Source organism: Hypomesus nipponensis, chromosome 9 (assembly GCF_054491055.1).
Source record: "Hypomesus nipponensis isolate SF chromosome 9, ASM5449105v1, whole genome shotgun sequence".
Taxonomy (NCBI): Eukaryota; Metazoa; Chordata; class Actinopteri; order Osmeriformes; family Osmeridae; genus Hypomesus; species Hypomesus nipponensis.
The window spans coordinates 10,062,823-10,089,549 of record NC_140369.1 but is presented as its reverse complement, the minus strand read 5'-3'; the positions used below and the strand labels follow the sequence as shown (position 1 = coordinate 10,089,549).

The window sequence follows — 26,727 nt, the reverse complement described above, 5'->3', positions numbered from 1 at the left end:
ACCTTGGAACTATGTAATGACCCGGTGCAGACTCACGTAAATAACTTAATGAAAGAAGGAGATGCAGAAAAGGACAACAGACAATAATTACATTATAAACAACAACTCTTGATGCTTAGGTCTCTCACATGCTTTTCATATTTACAACAAACAATGCATGTCCTCTATCCAACTCCTTTCTCGACAGGTTCAAAAGATCATTTTCCCCCCCATTACATTTGATTAATCTAGCAGACACTTTCATCCAAAGTGATGGTTTTTCCAGGTTGTCATGGTGCACGATGCCTGGGCTTCCTGCAGAGGGAGAGGCTGCTACAGTACGCTGGTGAGGAAGAGCTTCTGTGCCGGGGCGGATCTGACAAGGATGAAGATTAGCTCTGTCTTGTCAGGACTCAGCTTCAGGTGGGGGGAGGACGTTCATAAAGAAACATTGTTTGATAGAAAACAAACTCATTGTCTAGCCCTTTGGCACGGATACGCTGGGCCGACGTCTGATACAGTTCTGACCAAGACAGAGGCCTCAGAGTTCACTGGAGAACTGAACAAGACGGCTGGAGCAACAGGGCACTGGATTGTTAAGTTGGTACATAGTAGACAAGCACCAGTACTGTCCAGAGACTCACTGGGCATTAAGGAAACAGGACCTGCTCAAACTGCTGTTTGCTTTGGAGGGGAATTTAGATTTTGTGTCACTATCGGTCATATTAACAAAGATTATGGATTAAGAAGCTAGTGTGTTTGCGTGTGTGTGTGTGCGTGCGCGCGCGTGTGTGTGTGCGCATGCATGCACGCATGAAGTGCTTGTGCTTACATTGGGAGGAAATGGTAAGCATACCTCTGCGGTAAGGCATGCTGGACAAGACCAGTCTGGCTGGGAACCAGAGGCCTTAAGTGTGGAGGATAATTTTGCTGTGTCCAGGCCCAGAAACCCACAGCAGCAACACTGCACCAGCCTGGGACTGGACTCACCCCCAGAGGACTCCAAAATGGAGGACGGAGGGGGCACCAGGATGTCTCAAATAAGCACTTCCTAAACCCACTTCGACAGAACAAAAACTTGTGGAAGGAGCACTATAAGCTAAATAGTTTTCAATATGTATTTAGTGTTTAAATAAATAAGGTGGTTTCTGGTTTGTTTTGTAAAAAAAAACATCCTCCCAAGAGATCATGTCATGTCTAGAGAGAGCATGTCTTAATGAAACCCAAGTCAGTGTTGTGGAAATTCAAGGCGATTTTATGCAGTAGCATGTATGAATGTTCCCAGCATTACAGGCTGAATCAGGTGACATTGTTGAACATGAGGAAGCCCTGTTCATTAATAACCCTAAAAGACTTGTGCGGAACTAAAAAGGATTGGAAAAGGATGTGTATGTGTAGCAGGTCCACTCTCCCCTCTGATCAACCATGCTTTTCATCAGCTAGCAGCTGGGTTCCACATCCAAACCTCAGACGTGTTTCAAGACGAGGGTTGTTTCTGGACATGACTCAAGTCTCCAAATCAACTACGAAAGAAGTTCCTCAACTACCCTGAAGCTGCAAAAGGTAACATAATAAAATACATCTAAATATAAGAAACAGCACCCCCCCCCCATTCTTGTCTTAAGCTTTCCTCCAGCTCAACTTTGATTAACATCCACCCTCGCCACTCACTGACTTTATCTCACGCATGCATGCACACATGTACAGGCAGACAGGCACGGATGCAGACATGTGGATGGACGAGTCTTTTATGAAGTTCTGATGCCATACAGTATTACTGAACACTACTCTTCCCACTGCAGTATGTTTTACAAAACAAGGACTTTAGACAGGTTCACAGCCAGAGCTATGCCTGCATGAACACACAGCAACCCCACACACACTCATCAGCTGTGATGTCAACGTGACTTTCCCCGAGGACACCAACCTCTGAACTGGGTCAGCTGACTCCTACTTCCTGTATTAAGGGTAACGTCAACAACTGTGGCAAATGTCAGAGTCATACGTGTACTCAGACAAACATACTTGTACACATGCATGCATGCACACATTGAATCAGAAAAGCATGGACGAAGGAACACACACACACACACACGCTTCAGCGTCAAAGAGAGCAGTACTGTTTGAAGTCCGACAAATTGGGGACTATCTCCAAAGAACCACAACATGCTACATTCAGACATCTTCCCAGAGCCCACTATCTAACAGGCTGGCTTTACACAGATGACGTCAAGCTCGTCGAAGGCCTTATCCACTGTGCGTGTGTCCACCTCCTTACCTCGGAACTTCTTAGGAGGGTTGTTGAGGTCCCCAGTGTCAGGCTGGACCACGCAGCGGTCATCCACCAAGCTGTATGCAGGGCACACAAAGCTGTCTGTCAACCATAGGCAGAGAACTGCATACACTATCAATGCATTCAAGGAAATTAAACTATCATACCAACAAAACTGTACACTATAGTGTAGGATGCAGGCTACTTCAGGTCTGAAACTATAACAGTACGTATGTATGTGTTTGTACGTGTGTGTGTTTGTACGTGTGTGTGTGTGTGTGTGTGTGCATGATGATGAAGGCCTGGCCAAGTTGTTTGTTGCTTTTTTTTTTTTTTTTTTACAAATGACCTAACCCCCGTGAGACAGCTGGATTTGCAAGATCAAGACCATGCAAGAATCCATCGGACCAATCCATTGGACCAATCAGGGTCCAATGGAGGAACTACTGGCAGCTATGGGCATAGACATATATATATTGGCAGATAGTTCATCCAATCACCTGCCAAGAACTGCCGGCCAAACCAAACCCTATTCCAAATAGTTTCCAAGGAAGACAAGTCAGGTTACAAAAGAACCCCTATCAAACAAAGTGTACTTGGACATTATAAAGCAAAGCAATAAAACACAATTCATACAAAAGTACATTCTGTTTTCATAGCACTGGACAGTTGACCCAGACTGCCTTACACCATTCACCCACACATAATAATGGAATCAGTCAGGGTTAGGTGGCTAGAAAAAAAAACAAGCATTTTTTGAGGCAAATTTAGCTTTCACTGATTTAAAATAACATTGGTGTGGAACCTGGCCAGATCCCACATGTATTTTTGCTGTTTCCTATGGAATGCCCACATGGATGTGTCTGCACTGTCTATGATCCACCGAGGACAACTTCACTGGATGAGCACACTCTGGAATGCACACTGTCATTTTATTCAACCATGTGTGTGTGTGTGTTCAAATGCCCCTGTTGGTACTGTGTATCCACTTAATTCTATAAGTAACTTGGACCTGTAAACACCCAATTTAAAACCTGATCCCTCTGGTCTTACAACCCATTAAAACATACTTCAACGACCAATGCAACTACATTGTTCACATTTTTAACCTTTGCTTTGCCCACAAGCTCATCTTCAGTTACTGGGGGTGGAAGAATGCTGCTAAGACAGAGACTTGGAGACTAGCACCCCTCAGAGAAGGTGCCACAGTCCTGTGCCTACTCATGCCAAGTTTTGTTGCTGGGATGTAGATAATGCTGTCATTTACAGCATAATGCCCCCAGTTAAACCTTTGAAAGTGAATGCCTCTGTGATTGTCAAGTATGTACATTGTGTTTCATATTGTGTGTGTGTGTGTGTGTGGGCAACAGTTGAAAGGCTACGAGGTCCATTTTGTGACTCAGTTTGAGCTGTGGGTCGATCCATTTTTCATGAGCTGGGGGGGTCTGGGACATTGAGCAGATAACCATGCTAGCATAGCATTACCATCTCTCACCCACCTGATTCACTATCTACCTCCTCCCACAGCATTAACTCAGAACCGTGTGTCTCTTGAACTAATGCACTTGTATTATGCAATGTTACTGTGTCCCGTCTGCCAGTGTCGTTACTTCCCAGGAACCTAGTATAGAGGCACAGAGCCTAATCAATAAAAGGCTGTTTTATTAAGATCAATCTAAATTTATCTTAACTGATCCAATGATGCTTCTCAAGACGGGAGGCATTCAGACACAACACAATGTAATTCAGTGTACTCAAATTAACTTACTGAAAGGGTTGTGTGTTGCTAAGTGAGCAAACTGCAAAATACAATTTGACCCATGTGAGTACCCCTCCCCCTCCTCAGACACACTCTACACCTACGCTAGCCCGGCATGCCATGAAACACTTCCCAAACAAAGACTTCATCAAAGACTTAAACATTACGTATTATGTCAGTGTCCAGCAGGATTTTGACTGTACTAGTAGGTGGTCATGTGGGAAGTACATGTTGAAGGTGAACGTACCCCAGAGTGCTGATGAAGCCATTGGTGGAACCTTCTGCGTACATGGAGCAGATGTCCCCGATGTGCAGAAAACTGGACATCTTATCGGACATGTCTCACACACTGGTGTACCCCTGGAGGAGAGAGGCCACATCAATGTTTCAACACACAGAAACAAATCTGTGGAAAAAAGTGACTATTCTACTGTAGATGTCTCCAGTTGAATTGTGTAAGAGCAAGCCCACAAACACAGTTAGCTCAATTATAAGGTAATTAATACAAAGACTGAGTGAAAAGAGCTGTAGCATGCCCTCTATTACACAGATGTAGTGTGATTTCGCAATTCTAACAGGCATCTATGACAAATGTTTTGGAAAAACAGTGACACATGACATTTCAGATTTCCCTCCAGTGTTCCATGGTGCACAACACAATTCCAGTTCCCTAGCGCAATGGAATCCCATACAGATAACAGTCTGAAACATTTGTATGTAGCTAGGTGGGCTAAAGAGTTAATGATTAGGGGAGGTAGAGAAAAAGGAGGGCCATGCACCTGCACGAGGTCTGACAGTAAGTGCTTCGTGGGTGATAACACTGCACAGTTTAAAGTTAAATTATATTGTGACTGAACCTAGATGGGCCTACTCTAAAGTTACTACATTATGCCATGCATGATGCTTGTGGTCTTCATATGACCCATGTCACGCATGCTATAGGTTGCATGCAGGGCTTTGTAGTGGTCCAGACATGATGTGACCATACTATCACACCTGAATCAAATAATCATTTTAGGCTGCTAGAATCTCTTGTGATTATATTAGGACCAAACCTCAATTGTTATATTAGTAAAGTTATATTAATATAGTCCTAAATATCCTATTCAACCCACCCAAATGAAGTATGCTAAATGGTTTTACAGGGAGCAACAGATTAATTAAAAGGCTACATCAATCATTAAACTGATCAGGGATGAACCAGCTGTCAATGTCTGGTTGCGATATGAAAAAATCGGGTTACAAATTTGTTTCAGCATTCAGTTTCAGACGATAGTTTTCCTGTGGTGGCTACTTTGTTCACATTTGACGCACAAAAGAAAACACAAATAATTCCCGAAGTCTGAAAATGTAATTTAACAGTGTCTACAGTGCAACGTTCTCCGTTAACAGCAACATTGCCTACATAATGACAAATGTTCAACTGCAAAGAGTTTCGTTAAACTTTACCTTCGCTGTGATGGGTGCGTGGACACGTTATATATGCACTGGGTCAACAGGAGAGCATTGCCGCAATTTTTCTTTCACCTAATCCATGATTTGGGACCTCTTCCACGAATTGAGTCCAATTTTTTGACAGCTCAATCACCGTACCCTGTACGAAAGCCTTGCGCTCGGCAGCATACTAAAGCGCTCGGAACCCCGTACCTTCACAGATGATCAAGCCTGCCAGCATTGGTGTATGGGAAATGCCGTTCATGAAGTAGAGCCGCCCTCGATGAACTTCAAATGAATTGGTCTTGCGTGACTACAATTCCCAGATACATTCTGGTTTGTTGCGCTAAGAACAAACTTCAAACTTCTGAACGTTCCCTAAATAAATTAGATGTAAGCAAGTGCCTCTTCAGTGCAATGAGTGGTGGTAAAATCACAATGAAAAACAGAGGCAAATAAAACGAAAACTTTGTAAGTCCTATACAGTCGTAAAACACAAAAGCATCATTGAATAAAATATCAAACATTTTCAGCAAAGAAATATTCAGACTTAAATTTTTCTGTTAAATGTTTTCCTTAAAAATCACACTACAACAATTTAACAGCTGCGTTGTTGCAGCATGACTAATCACGTGACAATGACGATTGCGGAAGCAGAGGCGATCTAAGCCTACTGCAAAAATGTTACGCTATGTTGCGTTTCATGCGTTTTTTTTCATGATTTGTAAAGCTTCTGTCCAGGTTGTTGAAGTAAGATCGAATGATCCAACCCCGACAGAAACTGAGGCACAGAGCTGTGGTTGTCACAACCTGAAGAGAGATGTGCTTGTGACAACTGAGAGTCATGCATCTGAAGACCCTGCTGTCAAATACTTAGAAACCACAAATGAGAAGCCAACACTCAGTTCTAAAAGTGGAGAGAAATCCGTTTCTGACCGTCAGGTATGATGAATACATGCTGTACAGTGTGGTCTAACATGAACTTGATTTGACTTAGCAACTGAATGCCAGCAGCCATACTGGTCTGCCTTAAAGATGTGCACGGTTTGAATTGTGGCCAGGTTATCAGTGACTAGATTACCCACAATGACAATCATAGCAAATGATGAAAGAAGTTTGCATCTGTGTTTAGATTTAGTTCTGCAACTATCGTACATTCACACACACTACACTCTGTACTCATGTGATAGAGGCCTTGGGTTCAGTTGATGATCTGTTGTCTATGACATGTCTGTGAGCTTAAATCATCTCTGTCTGTTGTGTGTAGATGGTCCTGATTTCTGGAGGAGAGTTCCTGATGGGCACAGACAACCCTGGCATCCCGCCGGATGGGGAAGGACCCCAGCGCAGTGTCAACCTGGAGGCTTTCTACATGGACATCCATGAGGTCACAAACCACCAGTTCAAGAGTTTTATCAATGCCACAGGCTATGTCACTGAGGTACCTTGTCCCTTGCATATTTCAACTTTTCATACCTACCCTGAGATCGTTTTTAGAAGTTAATTAGTGTCTATGACAGCAGGTTAACAGTGTTAACAAGTCAGCTAAGGACTTAATACATGAAATTGCCAATGTACTGTGTAACAGGTAGACTGTAAATATGACTGACTGTTCTGTTCATCTCTCAAACTGTCTTTTCAACAGGCAGAGAAATTTGGAGACTCATTTGTTTTTGATGGAGTGTTAAGTGAAGCAACCAAAAGCCAAATCTCACAAGCTGTAAGTTCTTTGTAAGATAATGTGTCAAACAAGACGTTAACCCCTGCACTCTAAACACGCTTCACTCTGAAGAGATCAGTTCAGTGATGTCATTGAGTGCATGTTTGCATCATGGGTTGTGTGTATGCTGTAGTCCTTAAGGCCCAGGGGAGAGGGAGGATATTGGGACACATATTACCCTGTAATCACTCACAGATGGACGTCCACTCTGGGCCGTTGCCATGGAGACTGAGCGAACTGGGGGCCGGGGAGAAAAGTTCACATGCTTTGTTTTTGTTCTAAGTTGGACTTGGTTTCTACTTCCTGTTCTAGCCTAGGGTTTTTTAAACAGTTCCTTTTATCTTTTACTGCAACACATCTATTGAGTTATCAATGACGCCTTTGTTATTGTTTGTGAACATTGTCTATTCAAAAAACCTAGTTTTAGGTTTAGTGAAGTACAAGTACAAATGCCTGGACATATTTACTTGATAACACACTACCTTTGACATCACAAGCTTTTAACTGTGTGAGAATGAAAACAAGAGCACACTAAAACAAAACACTCCCTTAAGGATGGTTGTTGGTTTAAGCCACATTGCAACAGCTACCAATCGGTGCCTGCTAATTTCCTGTGTGTATATCCCTTCTTACAAACAACCCGTGGCCTAGTCAGTTGTGCAATGTGTGAATGTTTTAAATACTCTAGGGATATATTGTGAACAAAGAGAGAGGCATACATTTTGCCTGAGGGTGGGGAATTCAAAAGAAATAATAAGAGACGGAGAGATAAGCTGATGTAAGACAGTTAGAAGGACACGGTGGCCATCTCAGAATGGGTGTGTGAGAGATTCGAATGTAAACATTTTAGTCTCAGGAATGTGACTCTGTTCCCCCGTTTACACAAGTGTAGGAGTTGTGTGTGTCTCCTAGCGCAACAGCCCATTGTGATGTCCTGCAAAGTTATGTTTGCTTCTGCAGTGTACTGTATGTACTACACTGTAGTTGGACATCTGCTCTCCCTGTTGCCAGGTTGCTGCTGCCCCCTGGTGGTTGCCTGTCAAAGGAGCAGACTGGAGGCACCCTGAGGGCCCAGACTCCAGCATCACAGACAGGTGAGAAGTGACAGCTGGAAACAAGGGAAGCCCATTAGCACAATTCCACATCTAGTCTGATCTACAAATTAGAGTAGAAATGTTGGATTTGAATCAAATCAAATGTATTTGTATAGCCCTTTTTACACGCAAGCATGTCACAGAGGGCTTCACATACGCCCATAGAACTGCCCCTCAACCAACCTAAACCCTCAAGGAAGAATGTTGCATATGCAGCAGAAAATGTAACCTGGTGGTCACACATCCAGGTTCTTCTGTTCATGGTACCGTTCTGGACAGTGAATGTGGTTGTGTGTCTAGGACGGACCACCCTGTACTGCATGTGTCATGGAGGGATGCTGTGGCATTCTGCTCCTGGGCCCAGAAGAGACTGCCCACCGAGGCAGAGTGGGAACACGCATGCAGGGGTGGCCTGAAGGACAGGTAGGTTGTCTTCATTGTGTGCATGTGTCTCTGTTTGCTTGTTCTGACCCCCTCTTCCTGTTTTTAGATTGTATCCTTGGGGAAACAAGCTGACACCGAAAGAGCAACACTATTCAAACCTCTGGCAGGGAGACTTCCCCACACACAACTCTGGAGAGGATGGTTACATTAAAACCTCACCGGTAAGAATACAAGATGGAAGGATATGACAGGGATTAAGGGAAGAGAGAAGGAGAGGTGAGGAGGGGGCTTTTACCCAGAGGCTATAGTAGTGAAGCAGGAAGTTGACCTCCAATTCATCCACATCCAGAAGTTAATGGTGATGGAGATTTGAATAGAAATCTGGAGTTCATGATAATGTGTCAAAACCAGCTCATAGCTGTACTAGATCCAGTGAATTACATTGAGATAACATTATAGTAACATTCTTCAATGGGTGCAAATACTGACAGCTACAGTATGTTGTAGAATTCATGGACCCTGTCTTACAAGGTCCCACTAAGGTCTAAGCAAACTTTCAGCCGTGTGACTCCTCCTGCAGGTGATGTCATTTCCTGCCAATGGCTATGGCCTATACGACATGGTGGGAAATGCCTGGGAGTGGACATCTGACTGGTGGTCTGTACACCACACTGCAGACAGACAGCACAACCCAGTAAGACACACACACAGTTCATGTCCCATCCATTGAATGAAGGAGTTCTCATGTCACCTGTTTATTTTGTAGAAAGGCCCACCATCTGGCACAGACAAGGTGAAGAAGGGAGGCTCTTACATGTGCCACAAGGTGAACATGGCCGTCATTCACACTGTTTTGTAGATAGCAACACACTACACTGTTGCTGTGTACTGGTATGTGGTTCAGATATTTCCAGTCTCTGTAAGATCAATTACATAATAGGATAGTAATGTCAACAGCTTTTTTTCTGATCAACCATTGTTTTGTGATGTACTAAATCAGCAGTGTTATAGGCTTATATAGTTATGTCCCTCCCTCCTTTCCTCCTCCCTCTGTCCACAGTCCTACTGCTACAGATACAGGTGTGCAGCCCGGAGCCAAAACACCCCAGACAGCTCTGCTTCCAACTTGGGGTTTCGTTGTGTCTCCCATGAGCCACCCTGACCACACATCTTTGACCTTTCACTGACAGAATGGTGCAATGCTCTTGACCCCTCAAACGTTGTGGGGTTCAGGGAAGTTACTCTCAACACTGGCTTGTCCCTGGACAAGTCTAGCCAATTCAATGTAAAATAAAAACATATTTGTACATTTGTAAATTGTGTTGACATATTTTTCTACCTGATCAAAGAAAGAAAGACTGTTTCTTAAGTTATTGATAAAAGTGCAAGATAAGCGGAAAATTATATACATTATATTGACAACCCATTAAAAAAAATTGCGTTTGGTGTGAACACAATATTAGAATTGACCAATTGGGAGGAGATCCAGGGCTTAAAAATATGTATATTCAATGGCTCTGGTAGGAACGTGCCGGTGCCACAATGGCATTGCAATTCCACTAAGCTCCTTGGGGCCTTTGCTTCATGCTGAGGAGCAAGGGGTGGGGCCTCGACCTTGTCACTCAAATTACGATCATAAACGAAACTGAAAATAATACTCACTTTACGACCAGTTTATAAGAAAGGTGGACAAGTCCAAATAGTTTGTGTCTGCGACGCGTCAGCACTATTTAAAGCAATGACCAGCAAGGAATGATCTTTTCACTACTCACAAGGTTTGGTAAAAATAAAATTTTTAATTTTCTTCTTTTGGCTCTTAATTGTACAGTAGCATCAAAATGTGTAAACGCTAGCGGATCCAGTTTTTTTTTGCACTAAGTTTTCTTTTGTGCTCGCAGTGAGCAATCTTTAATTTTGTCATTTTAATCTTGACTAAAATTTTTGGTGCGTTCATGATCAAGTAAATTGTGTGGTTGTTGTTATTTTAGTCCTTATTGTTTAACCTAGGGTTACCAGATTTGAGTTTGAAAGAGGACACTTTGCCGCTGCTGGCGGCACCGGCGTGGGGGGGGCACTTGACTGTTGAAACTAAAATCATGTAGAACGTATCATATTTATTTAATTATGATAGCATTGGTAACATATTATTTGTTGTATATTCTGTAATATGCCGTGTCGGGACTGTGATGTTAATTGTCTACGTTCTGTGTTGTTACAGCACCGCCACTACACTCTTTAACAGAAAACTCAAATGAATCAACAAAAGAAAGCCGTGTCCAAGAGTTGTGTTCTAACAGACACCCCGGGGCGAACACAACACACCCAGCTATATATCTAGTTATTTCTCACCTCCATCTATCAAAATAATTATCACATGTAGTGGCTTATTTGCCCATTAAGAAAAACATACCATTTCTTTCGCCACCACTTCCTGGGATTCTAAAGTAAATCAAAGGCTCTTGTCAATAGAGACAATGAGGCGCCGCAATGCCAGGGGGAAAGAAGAAATGTACTTCTGTGGGAAACAGAAGACCATAGACACGATGCAAGATCTGGAGGATCTTCCTTGTCATTTCAACATCAGAAAAGACATCAACCAGCTCCCAGAAATCGAGTTTCATATTTCCAAAGTAGTACATGTCACCACTAAGTCTGGCTTGGATGGAATCTTGAAATCGGGGGGGTTTCATGGACATAGTGGGGGGTTTCAGGGACATAATCCACATATCCTATGGTGGGGTTTGGCTATTGAAGAAGAGGATATCCAAATTGCAGAGGAGCGATTCCTGGAAAAGACATTTCCTGGAAGGTCAGCCTTGCAGAAGAGGATGCAGGAACCCTTCCTAACCAAATTCACTACCTCACCAGCATTCCAGATGGACACATCTCGTTATGGGAACTTTAAGTTTACTTTCAGTCTGTCGGACATGTTGCAGATGTACAGGGAGCAGATCTGTGGTGGAGACGGGCCAGTAATGAGAGTGTATGGGACTACTGTTTACAAACAAGAGATCATGTACACTGTGATTGTCCACAGCCCCAGTGTGAAGGAGTTTGACAAGTACCCAGGTCTATGGGAATGTGGAGATGATGCTGTTTGTATATTTAACAACAACACCATTGTTTGGCGGGCACAAGCATTGTCAAAAACTCATTATTTTAAGCCTGTAACTCACAACGACAATATTATAGAAGCAGAGAGGTTTGATCCTTTGTATGAATGGGATAGGTGGTTTGTCTGGGACCATGTGACCGTGGCGTTTCATGTGCCAGAAGGCCAAACACTGAGACTAAGCAGGGAGAGGCTGATCCAAAACCTCACTGCCTGTGAGGCTGCTGAGCCATTCCTTGGGGTGAGGTGTGCACACCAGAGTCAGTTCTGTACATGCAGGTGTTGTCGTCTTTCCCTCCTAGAGGCCCAAAGGATAGTTGAGCAGTTACAAGTAGAGGAAAGACAGGAACAAACAAGTTAAATCAATCAGATCATATTCCGTAAAATTTTAGTTGAGTTGAGTTTAAGTCAACAAATGAAATCAATCAAAATACATTGATTTGATTTTGTATGAACAGTATAGACTTCATGATGGTTTATTCAATTCAGTCTTGCATTTTCCAGTTAACCTCCTTCTGATACAATGTTTTTTGGTTCAACCTTGCAACTAATTAGGTGTTACACATTGACAGACATGTCTTATCAATGTTAAAGTAGACATTTATAGCCATTATAAAAGCTAATAAATCCTTTACTGAGCTGAGCCATTCTCTGGATATCTTGTACAGTGTTTGTGTAATGCTGCTTTATTGCTGCTGTATGAGCACCAACCAGGAGGTTATCAGACATGAATTATACAATGTACTTTACTGCACGCCCAAAGATGGTCACTAGTTGGTGGAATGAAGGAACCTTTATTCTCATTACTCAGCACTAGTTCTTTTGGTACCACTAGGGTGCAACAAAGCTCCAAATACGTTTATACAAGAAGACACATTGAATGATCTATCTTCAAATTACCACAATGTCTATTTCCTTTACCTAGACAGCCACTGCAATATGGCTGTCTACAATAAACAATGTTTGATCTATACCTTGCTATATTAAGTTGATGAGCACATAACCCTTGGTTATGTCCAGGAGATAAATATGCCTATCTATTAATTATGTTTCTTGTATCATTGATAAACTGTCATTATGCTGTTTTCTTATGCCTGCATAGCCATAAGTTAGTTATTTATAAGGTGTGACTAGGAAAGGCCTGTGTCACTAATGTAAGTCAGAGGTCACAATATTGCTAGTGTACTATAGTGTATAATGTCATGCAACTTTGAATGAAGAAAATATAAGGAGCGACAAGGCCATTTCTAGGAGCCCTATCTAAAGACCTAAACAAAAGCTATCTAGCATACAGTGTCCTTTTTCAGTGCCTGTGAAGGCTATGCTAATCATTTTGTATCCTCCCATATTGTGATACCATACACTCCCTTGATTTCCTGTATTCATGGTGCAGTCCTCTGAGATGCTCAACTTGAATGTATCAGACAGCTGCACCTTACAGATCTGTAATAAATATGTTGATTTTGGCTTGAACTTGTTTAACTATTCCCTTCATTGACTTGGTACTTTCAGAGCAATTGGGTATTATCAGAGACGTCTTCACCTTTTTGCCCAATCCTGAACTCCACTGCTCCACCATGACATAAACCATTCATTACCTCCTCTTTAATTTGAGTATGAGTGTAATAACAATGTAAATATGTTGACCAAAGAACTGAATGTTGAACTTTCTCTGATCAGATGATAAGGCTCATGGAAGCAGCTTGGAGTGAGCTTATTATCGGTCTGAGTCAACAGTGAAGTGTCACTGAGCTCGCTTTCTGTTAATACATCATGGGTACTGTTGTACCTACTAAATAAAAAAAATATGTAAATCACCAAAACAGAATAATGGAGACATAATTTTAAAAAGAAAAAAAGTTTTTTATTTCAACGTTCTCATCCATATACAACATTTTGAGAGTTGAAATCACAAAAGTAAGTAGTCAGTGACTGATTCTAGCAATATCGGAAAGAGCAAATGAGACTAAATTATAAAACTACTACTATAACTAAAAACGGTAAGTTACCATAACATTCAAGTTTCTAAAAAGCACGATAATCAACAAACAAATTCCTAATATTTCCAATTACAATAAAAAAAGTCTCAAATTATAGTTGATACAACATTACTGTACAATCGCTAACATTATTCAGTAAGCAGACTAGCATGTCTAAATCCCTCAGTCAGCTTGTAATCAGAGTCAACTCTGTAAAGGAAACTCTGCTACCTTTCAGTGCACAACAGATTACCTGTCTTACAAAACGAGAGAAAGACACATTTATCTCTACCATTATTGCAAGAGGAACAGTAGTTCCAACCTGCATAATAGACCCTAAAAAAAGAGTCCAGAAGAATAAATTGAAAAGCTGTGCTATCAAAATGCATCACAGAAATAAAGAACAGCAACTAATAAGACATACAACCTGGAAGCTAAGCACAGCTGCCATCTTGGAAAGTCCAAAACCTTAAAAACCTAAGGAGAGAATCAAACAAAGGCGATACGCTATACTAATAAAAACCCAGTCCTTATTCACTCTGCCTCTTATTAGCAAAGCTGAAGATACAAAAAACATTTGCAACTTTATATGACTTTTGCACCAAAATGGCAAAAGTGTGTCTGTGTGTGCTGCTGTGAGGAGCTCCAGGGTCTGGCCTGGTAAGGTCTCCTCACCACATGTAGTAGCTACGAGTGGTGTCCACAGGAGAAGGTTTGCCCTCCACACAGCCCTCCTTGTCCTTCTCACTGTCTGCCTCCCACAGGTTGATTAGAGGTGGGTAGAGCTCATTGAGGGGAATGGAGGATGTCTTCTGCATGTACTTCTTCAAGGAATGGTGGTAGTTCTTCCTCTTCCATCGGCGGGCAATGTAGATGCCAACCGTAGCCAAGCTGAGGAAGGCTAGCATGGTTGCCATGACAGCGAGAAGAGCGGCGCTGGGACGCTGGTCAGACACATCCAGGGCGAAGGTGACACTGCGGGTTGTCACGTTGACGCATGACTTGTGGGTCTGCAGGTGGACGTTGGAGACGGTGAGACACACCTCATATTCGGTGGCGGGTTGTAGGTGTGTGAGGTTGTATTCGTGGACGTCCACAGGGACACGTGCAGTGTACGTGATGTGGGGGTTGTCGATCTTCATCGTTGCCGAGGCCCATTTTAGGTTGGAGGTCATGACATTGGAGTTGACCTTCCAGGAGACCAGGATGGAGTGGGACTCGGTCTGCTTGACGTACATTTTCATGACCTCGGCACTGTCCAGTAGGGTTCCATTGACACGGATGGTAGTGACGCGGGTGTCCGCTCCCTCTGAGTTCTGGGCCACGCAGGTGTAGCGGCCAGAATCCTCCACCTGTACATGAGACAGCCTCAGGGTCCCCTCGCTGCTCAGGTGGTAGCGTTCTAACACAGTGTCCATGGTGATCTTGGTCCCCAGAGGGGAGACCCAGTAGATATCGGGCTCGGGCTCCGCCATGGCCCGGCAGTCCAGGCTGACACTCATGCCCAGCTCCAGGCTCAGGTGGCTGGGGAAGGTGTCGTGGGAGATGAGGGGCAGACACTGCTCTGGAGAGTCCTGGAGCTTCACCTCTCTGACACGCTGGCCCCGAAACTCGAGTGGAGAATCACAAAGCATGGCAAGGGGCTCCATGAAACGCACCGTGGTTCGGTTGGAGGTCATCCACTGTATGACGCAGTCGCAACGCAAAGGGTTGCTGTGGAGGCTGATCTCCCTTAGATTGGGCAGAACCTCCACAGTGCGCTGGTAAATTGAATTGAGGGCATTGTTGTTAAGCATCAGGCTCTCGAGAGAGGGCACGTCCCTGAAGGCCAGTCGGTGGATGTAGGAAAGTTTGGGGTTGTTGGTAGCCTCCAGCTTGGTAAGTTCAGGAAGGTTGTCTAGTGCGTAACGGTCAAAGGATACCAGCTCCACCATGTTGTTGATGCCCAACTCCTTCAGACGCAGCATGTTCCTGAAGTCTCCCTCCTGGATCTTGTGAACAGGGTTTTTGTTTAGATCTAGGAATTTCAGATTGGGAACCTTCTGCAGAGCCAGCTGAGGGATTCGGACCAGCTTGTTGTCATAGAAGGATAAACTCTCCAGGTTGTCTAAACCCACTAGAGCATTACTGGGAACGTCGGTGACATCCATACCAGCCAGCACCAGACTCCGCAGAGTCCCTAGAGGTTTGAAATTCATGTCCAGAAGACCAATGACTGGGTTCTCTCCAATCATGAGGATCTCCAGGTTGGGGGTGGCCTCGAACCAGCGGCTATCAATGACCCGGAGCTTGTTTGAGTTGAGGTGGAGGCGCAGAAGGCTGCGCAGGCCAGAGAAGGCCCCAGGAGTGATGGAGCTGATTTGGTTGTGGTTGATGTAGAGCTCTTGCAGGTTAGACAGGTCCTGCAGACAGTGGTCTGGCAGCTGACTGATCTGGTTCTCCTCCAAGTGCAGGGTTGTCAGTTGGTTCATGTTGGTCAGGCCCACCGCCTCCACACTGCTGAAGTTGTTTTGGGAAAGGTCCAGCTCCGTCAGGTTGTACAGGACCTCCAGCTCACCGGTCGTGTGAGAAATGGAGTTGCTCTGGAGCAGCAGAACCTGGGTGTCCGCTGACAGGTTGGTGGGGATGCGAGTTAACCTCAGATCATTACAGTCCACGGTGGTGGCCTCCCTGTAGGTGGACTGAGGAGTAAACCAGGGCCGGATCTCACACACACATAGTCGAGGGCATTCCCCAGCCTGCACCAGGGGCAGATTCAGTACCACACACATCCAAGCCAACAGGGGCCAAGGGAGAGAGGTGAGCGCCATGCTGTCTGCTCTCTGTCTGGTTACTCTGGGCCGAGAGGAGAGGCAGGGATCCTGAAGAGGGCCTGGAGGAAAGCTTTGAGATGTGACATCAACCACCAGTAATCAAGAGCATCAGTGTCTTCCCTCTGCAGCGAACTGGTGGGGTTCTGTTTACCGAGCAGTGTGTCCCAGCCTGTGCTAAAGCCTATTTGAGGAAAGGAGGCCAGGGGATGGTCAGGGCCCTCTCCTTCTTCCACCGGGGGCTTATTTTCTCCTCTCTTCCTGCAATTCAGCAGAACAAGTCTGAAAGACACAGAAACCAGGTCAGGAATTAAAGCAATGCAATACGGATAAACAGCTTACATTATATTCATCACAATTTCACAGATTTAGATCATGTGAAGAGGGAGGGAAAAGGAGAGAGATTAGAACTTAAATACTTTCAGAATATATATATGAAAAGTCAAACTAAAGCCAGCATCTTCCATGGCTAGACTGAATCTTGACATTTTCACATTTCTCTAGAGGGAACATGCCTGTCTCCCCAGCACCAGCAACCCCCAGACCTTTAGAGTCATTATTAGATACGCATATCAGGGCAGAAAACTGTGCAATGATAATTTGCTATTGTGCTGAGTTCATTTCTATCTCTTAAGAAAAAAATGTTTTTAGAAACCAAATACTGAACTCATAGATGTGAGACAGATGTCAGAATGGTAGGACTATTTATGACATTCTCTATGTTCTGAAAATGAAATAGAGATCACTGCCAGTTATTCTAATGACTGAATGTGTGATTAAATTCATTTACATCACCAATAAAAGTTTCCCCCAAAATAAAATGTTCATTACAGTTTTGTGCAAAAGTTTGTAAAACATCAAATGAAGATGATTGGTTGCACAGAGTAGAATCAATTAGTTGCAAGAGTATACATGAGAGAAGAGGTAAACTATAAGAAGATTAGAATGTTGCCTTTTTAGATATGTACGCATCCCTGTCTGAGGTGACGTGTTGTGTGAATATTAACACTGCTGCTCTTCTGTTCACTGTGTCTGTCTCCTCAGAGATAACACACTCCCTCCACCCAGTGGAGATTATCTACATATGCTATGCACAGTTAAAAAGGTCCTTTGGTGGGACCAGCTCTGTGAGGCCATTACACAACAGGCCTAATCCGCTAGGGCAGCTGGGGAATAAAAAACTCTGAACGTTGTTGACGACTGGTCTTCAGTGCAAAACATGTCTCTAGAAGCAGTAGCACAGTCAGTACACATGCAGGTTTAAACTAGCCTATTAACCAGCCTGAAAGAAGTGGTGGGTGGTGATGCCAGGTCTGAACCAGAACGGGTCAGGGGTGCAGGTGGGTGGCAAAGGACAGGAAAGCTAGTGGGATGAACCCCCAGGGGAGGGGAGAGCGTTCAGCACCACAACACTACACACATCCATCTCAGATGGGCTTTGCACTGTTCAGTTGGTCGGTTTCCCTCCACATTTAAGAACCCAATTATATAAATCAAACATTAATTTGTAGTCTTCCTCTTTGTTTAAGTCGCCAATAGCAGATCTTAATAGCCTGTCATGGGGGAATATGGTTTTCCTCTACAGTCATACAGTACATACAGTATTTTAACCTGTCAAAACATGTGTATTTGCCCCCGCTTAGAGCCAGGCACGCTGACTGATACATGATGACTGTCTTGACTGTGATTTAGAGTTTGCCTTATTTTGTATAACACTTCATTTTCTTTGTCCGGTGTTTCTCTTTTTCCACTTAGCTGTTCTAAATGTTTCACTCCAGAACCGAGACTGAAGTCCCACAGGCCTATTTTTCCACACTATTCAGTTTGTACATGGATTCAGCTGGTTACTGGAGCTGACATGCAGAGCCCACATTCCCCTGTCTGAGCACCCTGCCTCAAACTCACATGCTTTCAACACAGCAGTTGTTCTTTTGTACTTACTTTTTACATACTGAGAAACAGACTGTATGTGTTCCTCTGCCTGTGTTTTGTTTCACATGAAGATATGACAATTCAGTCAGAATTCTTACCAAAGAGGAAATATTAACATAAAATCCAGTAGCTGTAGTTTGATTTCTCTCTCCTTTCATCTTTAAAACAGCAAACTGGCAGTAGAACAGAAAGCAGGGATGTGTGACTGACAGTCTCACAGCTTTTATTAAGCATCTGCTAGCATAATATTTATAGCAACTCGATAAAAAGGGACTTTATTCAGTTCAAAAACACTGCCAGTGCTTTGTTTTCTGCCAGCATAATTATATTAACATGCAGGTGCATCTTGTAATGTACATTGTACAATTTTCTAACCCACATGAAGTACAGTAGGAACTAATGGATTTTATGACAGTGAAACATCTCTGATTTATAATAAAGTAGTCCACCAAGTGGCCAAATTGCAAATACATCAGAGTACAAATCAATTATGTTACTGTACAGGACTCCTTTATGTGCTGACACATTCATTGAGTTTCATTATTCAAGTAATATATAACTTGCAGTACTTTGTGTGCTTACCAGACTACTCAACTTAATTTACTTTTAACAGATGTTGAATCTGTTAAAAACATCATATTAATATTTTGATGTCATGATTTGGCTTCTATATAGATATACTGTTGTAAATCCTTGCAATCTAAGGGAAGTTAGTTTTCAGTGAGGCAGGCTTTTAGCAAATTTGCAGAGACGTGTGTCACAGTCGACATCAGCACATCAAGGATGATTTTAGAATTCTAGTTTTGGTAACTTGAGGGAGTAAGGCTGAATGTACTGTGTCTCAAATGATTGTGTCATGACAACCCTGACGATATCATGACTTCATGAGATTTCACCTCTCACTCTCTGCTTCCCTCTCCTTTTTCCTGTCTACATTCATCCATCTTTAAACTCACCGCTGTTTAGTGTTCCATCAGTCTGTCAATGCATTGTATCTTGATATCTATCCATGTACAGTAAAATGCAATCTATTTACCTCTCATCTCTCCCTCTCCTTTTCTTCACTGCTGCCTACTCGCGAGGTAATCACTGCTTTCATGCTGAGGCTATAAAACTCAGACACCTGGCACCCGGTTCCTGGAGGGCTGTCAGCACTGTGGGGGGGCAGAGGAGTTGGAGGGGACCCATCCGCTTTGACCCTTATCATAGGGCAATTGTGTGTGTGCGTGTGTGACTTTTTCTGAGCAGTGCTGCTGGTGTTGGTGGGAGGATTCACACGCCCAGAAAATACGAATCCAGCTATGGAAGCTCAGATGCAATCTCAGAAATACTGCCAATAGGAGCCCTAACAGTCAGTATGTGTAGTTAGTGTAATGGTCGCTCAGTGGACACAGCAATGATCAAATGGGGGCGAGACAGATGTTGTTGTTTTTTATCCTCTGACACAGCACCAGTCTGACGGTGTCGGCTTACAAACACACTCTCCCTAGGCTCTGCTGATGCCCATAGAAGCCAAGCGCTTTACACCATCATGGAATAAACTGTGGCTGCAAAAACTGATCACACAGTTTTGTCAGACGGACATCCATAGCCTTGCCCCTGGAGTGGATGTGGAGATTATCTTATTCTCTAGTCTTAGGTAATTTAAGATGACATCAAATGTGTGCCTTACATAAGATGGGCCTTACATAAAGTGTCTAAAAGGCTGGTTTCCTGGGCTTGTTAGATCATTTTCCTTGTTGACGGAGTTGGATCAAGAAGCTAATCTCAAAGCCTGCAGAACTACTGCATCCAGCAGTACCCAATTTATGCTGGGAATACACATGCACACCCTCTCTCTTTCAGTCTCTCTCTCTTTCACTCTGTCTATTTACACACAAGAACAACAAATACACTGAGAATTATCTAGCTGGTTTGGTATGAATTAAAGCAGAGCAACAGGCCTCAGGCAGATGTCTCTTTCTCAATTCACTCTGCCATGTAATTATTGGAATGTAGCAATTTTATTTTGACCAAAAAAAAAAAAAAATCACCACGCATACATATATTGAAATAGATACGTGGATGTTTGTTTGTTCTAAGAGCCTACCCTGAGAGAAACATACCCCCAAGGTTCAAAGCAAGCGAGGCGAGATATAATTCAGAGATGTAATCAGCTGTCTGTCTGCTGCCAAGGACTCATTAATGCATTTATAACCCTGTCTTTTCAGACAGCATAGGGACTAATGAAGCTCATCTGAGCCAGTGAGAAAGCACATCCAGACTGACCCACCCAGGAGAGCCTAGTCTTTTGCCCAAAGCTGGCTTCGGGAGTCTCACTTTACTCAAGATTAGGTTACAAGATCAGGGGACAGGTTTATGGATTGGGGTTTCAGACCAAACCTAGTTACAAGTTCTTTGTAGGTTTTCCTTTAAATAGTACTTTTGCCTCAAATGTTTCAAAACGTACAGCTGTCTCAGGTACTAGGCTAGTATATAACTGGGGTACTGGGCACTAAGGTAAGCAGTGTTGTTTTGTGGATTTTCTGGTTAGTGACTTAGTGACCCTGGCCATTAAAACACTCCACCAAGTTCTCATAGGCTGGCCCTGCCAAGAGGAAATCACTCTAATGACAAAATGATTGCACTTTTCACTGGGAAGAGAAGTGTCTTTCCCCCCTTTCACTCTTTCACTCTCTGCCTCTTTTCATGTGGTGTAAATGTGAGCAGTGTTTCAACCCAATCAGCGGCCACACAACAGGCTCACATTCATGCCGTCACCATGGCGACGGCTATGGCATCGGCACGTCTGTGTCATACCCAAATAAGGAGCTGTGTGTGCCGTTAGGCGGCCGGAACGCAACACAGAGATGATCGCAAACAAGCACATCCATAGATGCAGGTGTACTGTGCCAGCAAACTGTGACATCATCAGATATCACTAACATCATGTAGGAGAAAGCATCAGGACTAACCGATCATGTCTTCTCGCCTCAGCAGTCAAATGGCAACATAAGCATTTGTTTGTTATCGACAGAAGCTGCCAATGCACCACAACTTGATTTCTTCAACTGTCGGAGGCAAACAATCTTTCTCTGCGGCCACTACAGAACACCCAGCACATCATCTGAAACCACAGCACAGCCACCATGCACACAGCTTCTGATTCACTCCTCCCACTATCACTAGAATGTGGCTAGCAGTCATTAGAAGACAATCAGAACCAAACACATGTTTTGTTTTCCTGATGGACTGCTGGGGTGGCATAGAGCTGTCTGCTGCTCTGTGTCCTTACTGCATTGGCCTGAGAAGGCTGTGTGTTCCTGCTCCATTAGTATGCAGGAGTAACATTCACACAGGGCTCTGGTGCAGCTGCTGGAACTGGAGGAGGAAGGAGGAGGAGAGTTTGAGAGACAAGACGAGAGGGTGATGGAAAGGAGTGACACACTGCTCTGGATATGGACACTGGATTCTACACGCTGAATAACGAACAGCTCCTCCCCAGAATCCTCTGGTCTGACTGTCTGAGTTAGGCTATTTAGATCACAGATCCCACTTGTTTCACATGCGCATGCTTAATTTCCTAATGAATAAAACATAGTGCTAAGAGCATGGTATTTTCTGTCTCTAATTCCGATGCTCTTTCTTCCTACGTACAGTACAGTCTCTGTCACATGCTCACTGCTCTCCCCTTCCTGGCTTCATACATGCCCCTCCCTTTTCCTCTCCTGTTCCAACTGCAATGGCAGTGAAAAACCAATAGGTTGTCATCTGAGCATGGATCAATCATGCTGACTTTGGCAGTCTTGAAACACTGCAGCAATGGATGGAAAAGCTGAGATATCTCAACAAATAGCCCATATTGGAAAAAGCACAAAAATATAATTGCTGGTATGACATGGAGAGGATAAGACATGAAGAGTAATTCCTCATATTAGATGTTTTACTTTACAAAACATTTGGCATGTTGATGGAGTAACTCAAGAACTAAATCTAAACTAGTCAATTTCCTCATCCTCCACAATCATTCTCTCTGTCAGTCATTGACAAGAAATGCATATTTATTCCTGTGTATGTACAGCCTAGTGCTAGACAAACAGCTGCCTTGGTCAGAAACGTCTTTACAAATCCTCACAATGGGGTGACATGTTCCCCTGCTTCCCTAGACCACAGTCACAATGGGAGGGGGTCGTGCTGGTGCACCCCTCAAACCCCCAGCGACCCCAAACACTGGAAGACAGCGCAGAGTCAGTCTCAGGCCCTCTCAATGGGGCTTGAAGACATGTGTTGCAAACCACACACACCATGTCGAACCCTGTCTTTGTGTTGACTGGTTCTCACGACTCCTGAACTACGTGCAAAGGATAGTTACAGCTTGGGTGTGTGGTGGGTGGGGTGCTCTGAGTGCCCACACACACATACTGCTGTCTCAGGAGGAAATCTGTGTCAGTTTTGTCAAGATCTTGATATTCCCAAGACAAAGTTTCAATGCAAAGGACAAGGGAACAGCTAAGGCCACTGAATCTCAAACTCTGACTCAAAGCTAAGTTTAGTTTTTCACAATGTATGCTTCATGTTTTGGCTGCTTGCAGTGTTTGGGACTACCTCGTTGTCATGATCAGTGACCTATGTTCTTTTGTAAAGCTCTCTCTTGGAAGTCGCTTTGGATAACACTTGGACAACATCTGCTAAATGCATAAATGTAAATGTAAAGCCTATGGTTTGAAAAAAGGGACACACAATTTGTCTATGAAACAATCATGCCATGGCTGGAATAAAATAAAAACTAAATGTGTCTGAACACAGAGCAGGAAAAATACACCTGAGTACTAAATTAGTCCTCAGTTTAGCACATTGCCATAAACAGTCTAGGATTCATGTAATCATGTAATGCAGGTTGGAACGCTCTCTAGTGTAAAGCTCAGTAACAGGTGTGACTTTACATCTGCTGCAATAACGAACGGATGTACAACTTCAACACAAAGATTGATAATTGAATACAAAGTCACCGCCCCCACTGGTTGTCAGACTGGTTTGGCCATGATAGTTTTTCCTTCTTCGGATGAATATTGTCGAATTTCTTCACAGAGCAATCAAGACATCTGTCGGAATGACACCGTAGATTCCTGGTGCCACTCAGCTATTCCAAAAACAACCGTGTGCGACGGTTTTGGAACGTTGCAATGTATCGCCCTCACATCCTCAAACCTCAAGAATCCTTCGTTCAGATCACATTTTTGGGACACGAAGATGTCCTGGTGATCCTTTAATTTCAGAACAATTATACTTAGTGTAGTAGCAGTTACAGTTATCAGTTCCAGGTGTATCTTACTGATCAACCTACTGCAATTATATATAAAGCAACAGCGTATTCGAAATATTTTAATATTCTGAACAAAATATGTATTTTCATTTGTAATGCTGCCTACAACAGATGATACAGGAGCCTAGCATCCAAATCATCAAAACACACAAAAGCCAAGTTACTTATTTTGAAACACATGTGGACCCCAGAATGCAAAATTGAGCAACGTTGTGGCAAAACCAATTAGAATTTGTACTCGTAATGTTTGCGTCCATCTAACGACAAAATGCGCAAGGGTTTGGACACTGCACATCAGAAATAAATATTAGGATATAGCAATCTGTGCAATTAAAAACTATTTTTTTTATTTGGGTCTTTATGGTCGGATACTACTATAGCCTACTTGTAAAGCCACGTAGAAAGTAGAATTTTGTGTACTGTTCTAAATCTGCATCTCAAAAATCGGAACATCTTTGAACAGTAGCCTATCTGTTAATTTAATTAGGCTATTGTTCACTATACTTGGATTAACACTTTAGTTTGTGATTAATTTTCACAAATAGGCTACGATAATCCTAGCTGAAAGATGATTATTTCTTTTTGGAAATGTAAAATAATGAATAAGCTGTAAATATCTCTCACCTACGAAAAAAATGTTCTGTTCCATCCACACCGATGATTGAGCAATAGCCTTCGCGAACGATACCTTTAGAATTTTTTTTAATCGTCGTATTCAAAATGTAAGCAATTTATTGCCTAATAAAAATCGTTTGTCCGATCTAGCCTATATCTCACTGATTTATCCGGTTGACACTAGAGGTCTGTTTCTATTTGTCTTTGGCTATCACCTCACAGCGCTTCAGATTGCGCATCTCTAAACTCGTGCCCTCCTCCAACGACCACCTGGCTCTGTCTGTTCGGCGCGAGCGAACTGGTTTGAAACAAGATATTGGTCGCGCGGCAGGGTCTGCCACTGGTGCCAAGGGCAGCACGACCATCTGCTTGCATCTATGGGAACTGAGGACTTTGACAGAGTACCGAATGACTCGACCAATGGCAATGCTTATAGACCATGTATTATTCTTGATGACGTTGTCATCTTTTAGAACTTGCAATTTGATTGTTGCATTCATGCAGGTATCCTGTTGTTGTCTCCCCCAAATTCAGTACACATACACACGTGGAGTTTAGAGATCGAAGCTTTACACTAGTTATTAATGATCTGCTTTCCTTTGTGCTGTCTCTCCCTCTTTCCTAGGATCGCATTAAAGTGACAGTCATCATTCCATCTTTGTTGGAGAGGGTGTTTTGAGAGCTGCTTCCATGGTTCTACCTACATTTCTGCGATGAGACTGGTGGAACCAACCTGTAATAAATGTCACTATCACCTGGGCATGAAAAAGAGATTACATTAATCTGTTTGACAGATGTTGAATTAGTTTTGTGCAATAGGTAATAATGTTTAAGGTATTGTAATGTAAGTCAGTTAACTGCTGCAAACAACATGTTTCCTTTCATGTGACAAAGCCAACATTATGCACACATGACATATAGGCAAATAGACTGAACCTTGCCCTGGACTTTCCAAGTATTTTTCCGATCAATTTTTATTTTCCACTATGAGTAGTTGTATATTATCCCCAATGTGATAAATCAACATAAGAAGCAGAGTCTGACATGGTTTTGGTATTTTCAACGCTGACATGGTCTAAATATCTCTTTCAGCCAATGTTCACAGTGGAAATGAAAATCCATGCAGTACAGTGTATTCTGAAGGTCTTGTATCGAGTAGACGGAAGATACATTTTTGGCCAATGAAAGACATATTGATTGAAACATAAATATAGTACTTCCTCCCAAAACTGAAAAAATAGCATTTGGCAGGAGACATCAGTTTTTTTATCAGCCAATTCAGTTCACAGAAAGCTGAATGCTGATTCCGTGACCACCCGGTGATTGCTGACCTCTGGTCCGCAAAGGTCGAATCAACCAATCATAATTTCCAGCCATTAACCTGCCTGTGGCATGGTCTCCATGGCTACAGTTCCCTCACAGGAAAGGCGTTGCAGCGTATCCTCTGGTTTATTAGATCCCAGATAACAGAGCTGACTTCAGCAGCCCCCTGGGAAAACAGCACAGGCAAACGTGGTGTGCATTTCAGTTCTTGTCTTTTAGTCTGTCTCTCCATCTCTCTATTCACTTTTTCCAAGATGAGAAGCTTATGGGATCATTTGTGGATTCAGTGAGAAGGCAGGAGATAGATCTTTTGACAGATATTTATATTTGACCAATTTTCTTTGACAGATATAATTTGACGTTCCATTTTGCAACATTACTGTCTGAAAGATGATGGCGCAATGGGCCACCATTCACTCAGAATATAGAGCAGAATACAATCTCATCATGCTTTCTCACTCAATAAATCTGTCTCATTTGTGCAAATGATTCTCAGGGAATCTGAATCTTACTGAGCAAAATGTTTCTAATGGCTTGGATTATTATATTGTGTAATGCAACATTGAGGAACTTACTGCCAATATGCTCATATCTGTGATTTTTTGTAAATATAACAAATATTGCTCCTTGATGTACCATAATTAGGCACTAATGTGAAACAGTCTGATGGTGCCATCAACAGTAACCGAAGCAGATGCCTCCTCCCACATTTAGCACATTTGCCACCTTGTTGTGACACACTGTCACATACATGCCACCCTCCCCCACGCTAGTGACAACACATCTGACGGATGTCTGATGTCATTATGCACACACACAAACACACACACAAACACACACACAACATCCCCAAAAAACCCAGTTTGAGAGAAGTTGCTGTTTCTTAGATTGTTTCATTAGATGGAACAGTTTTAAACTCCCTCCTGGTGTGATAGGACAAGGGTTATGTTGCTGGGTCAAGAAAGGGTTGGTAATCTACTGGAGGTGAGCCAGAAGAAACCCAGGCGCCTGT

The 26,727-nt window shown here is 43.1% G+C and overlaps 4 protein-coding genes across 5 annotated transcripts in view; 2 read left to right on the top strand and 2 right to left on the bottom strand.

The window, feature by feature from the left end:
• Positions 1 to 5,615, bottom strand: part of LOC146272805 (inositol 1,4,5-trisphosphate-gated calcium channel ITPR1-like) — a 55,420-nt gene extending 49,805 nt beyond the window's left edge. The window contains exons 1-3 of the mRNA XM_084704104.1: positions 5,460 to 5,615; positions 4,258 to 4,370; positions 2,258 to 2,328 (exon numbers count right to left, since the gene is read on the bottom strand). Coding sequence (XP_084560230.1) covers positions 2,258 to 2,328; positions 4,258 to 4,349 — 163 coding nt within the window. The 5' untranslated portion in view covers positions 4,350 to 4,370; positions 5,460 to 5,615. The remainder of the gene's footprint in view (positions 1 to 2,257; positions 2,329 to 4,257; positions 4,371 to 5,459) is intronic.
• A 471-nt stretch (positions 5,616 to 6,086) lies between these two features.
• On the top strand, positions 6,087 to 9,959 carry sumf1 (sulfatase modifying factor 1). 2 transcript variants are annotated; one of them, XM_084705107.1, is made up of 9 exons: positions 6,087 to 6,386; positions 6,712 to 6,885; positions 7,090 to 7,164; positions 8,176 to 8,258; positions 8,559 to 8,681; positions 8,749 to 8,863; positions 9,223 to 9,336; positions 9,409 to 9,468; positions 9,703 to 9,959. In XM_084705107.1, the coding sequence occupies exons 1-9, from the start codon at positions 6,126 to 6,128 to the stop codon at positions 9,802 to 9,804; spliced, it is 1,107 nt and encodes a 368-aa protein (XP_084561233.1). In that variant the 5' UTR covers positions 6,087 to 6,125; the 3' UTR covers positions 9,805 to 9,959. The 2 variants fall into 2 exon arrangements, with proteins under 2 accessions (XP_084561233.1, XP_084561234.1); XM_084705108.1 differs by having other exon boundaries at positions 9,409 to 9,533; positions 9,703 to 9,789.
• Positions 9,960 to 10,281: 322 nt separating this feature from the next.
• LOC146272803 (uncharacterized) lies at positions 10,282 to 13,216 on the top strand. The gene is made up of 2 exons (XM_084705605.1): positions 10,282 to 10,417; positions 10,861 to 13,216. The coding sequence occupies exon 2, from the start codon at positions 11,117 to 11,119 to the stop codon at positions 12,113 to 12,115; it is 999 nt and encodes a 332-aa protein (XP_084561731.1). The 5' UTR covers positions 10,282 to 10,417; positions 10,861 to 11,116; the 3' UTR covers positions 12,116 to 13,216.
• Positions 13,217 to 13,677: 461 nt separating this feature from the next.
• LOC146272802 (leucine-rich repeat neuronal protein 1-like) lies at positions 13,678 to 24,846 on the bottom strand. The gene is made up of 2 exons (XM_084705049.1): positions 24,402 to 24,846; positions 13,678 to 16,825 (listed from the first exon to the last, which is right to left on the bottom strand). The coding sequence occupies exon 2, from the start codon at positions 16,541 to 16,543 to the stop codon at positions 14,405 to 14,407; it is 2,139 nt and encodes a 712-aa protein (XP_084561175.1). The 5' UTR covers positions 16,544 to 16,825; positions 24,402 to 24,846; the 3' UTR covers positions 13,678 to 14,404.
• Positions 24,847 to 26,727: the final 1,881 nt, after the last annotated feature.

Bases quoted from the DNA above. Each gene is read 5' to 3' on its own strand.
- sumf1 (XM_084705107.1), top strand. From the start codon at position 6,126: ATGTTACGCTATGTTGCGTTTCATGCGTTTTTTTTCATGATTTGTAAA. The intron at 7,165-8,175 runs GTAAGTTCTTTG...CCCTGTTGCCAG, and splicing joins AAAGCCAAATCTCACAAGCT to GTTGCTGCTGCCCCCTGGTG. The intron at 9,469-9,702 runs GTGAACATGGCC...CTCTGTCCACAG, and splicing joins GCTCTTACATGTGCCACAAG to TCCTACTGCTACAGATACAG.
- LOC146272802 (XM_084705049.1), bottom strand. From the start codon at position 16,543: ATGGCGCTCACCTCTCTCCCTTGGCCCCTGTTGGCTTGGATGTGTGTG.
- LOC146272803 (XM_084705605.1), top strand. From the start codon at position 11,117: ATGAGGCGCCGCAATGCCAGGGGGAAAGAAGAAATGTACTTCTGTGGG.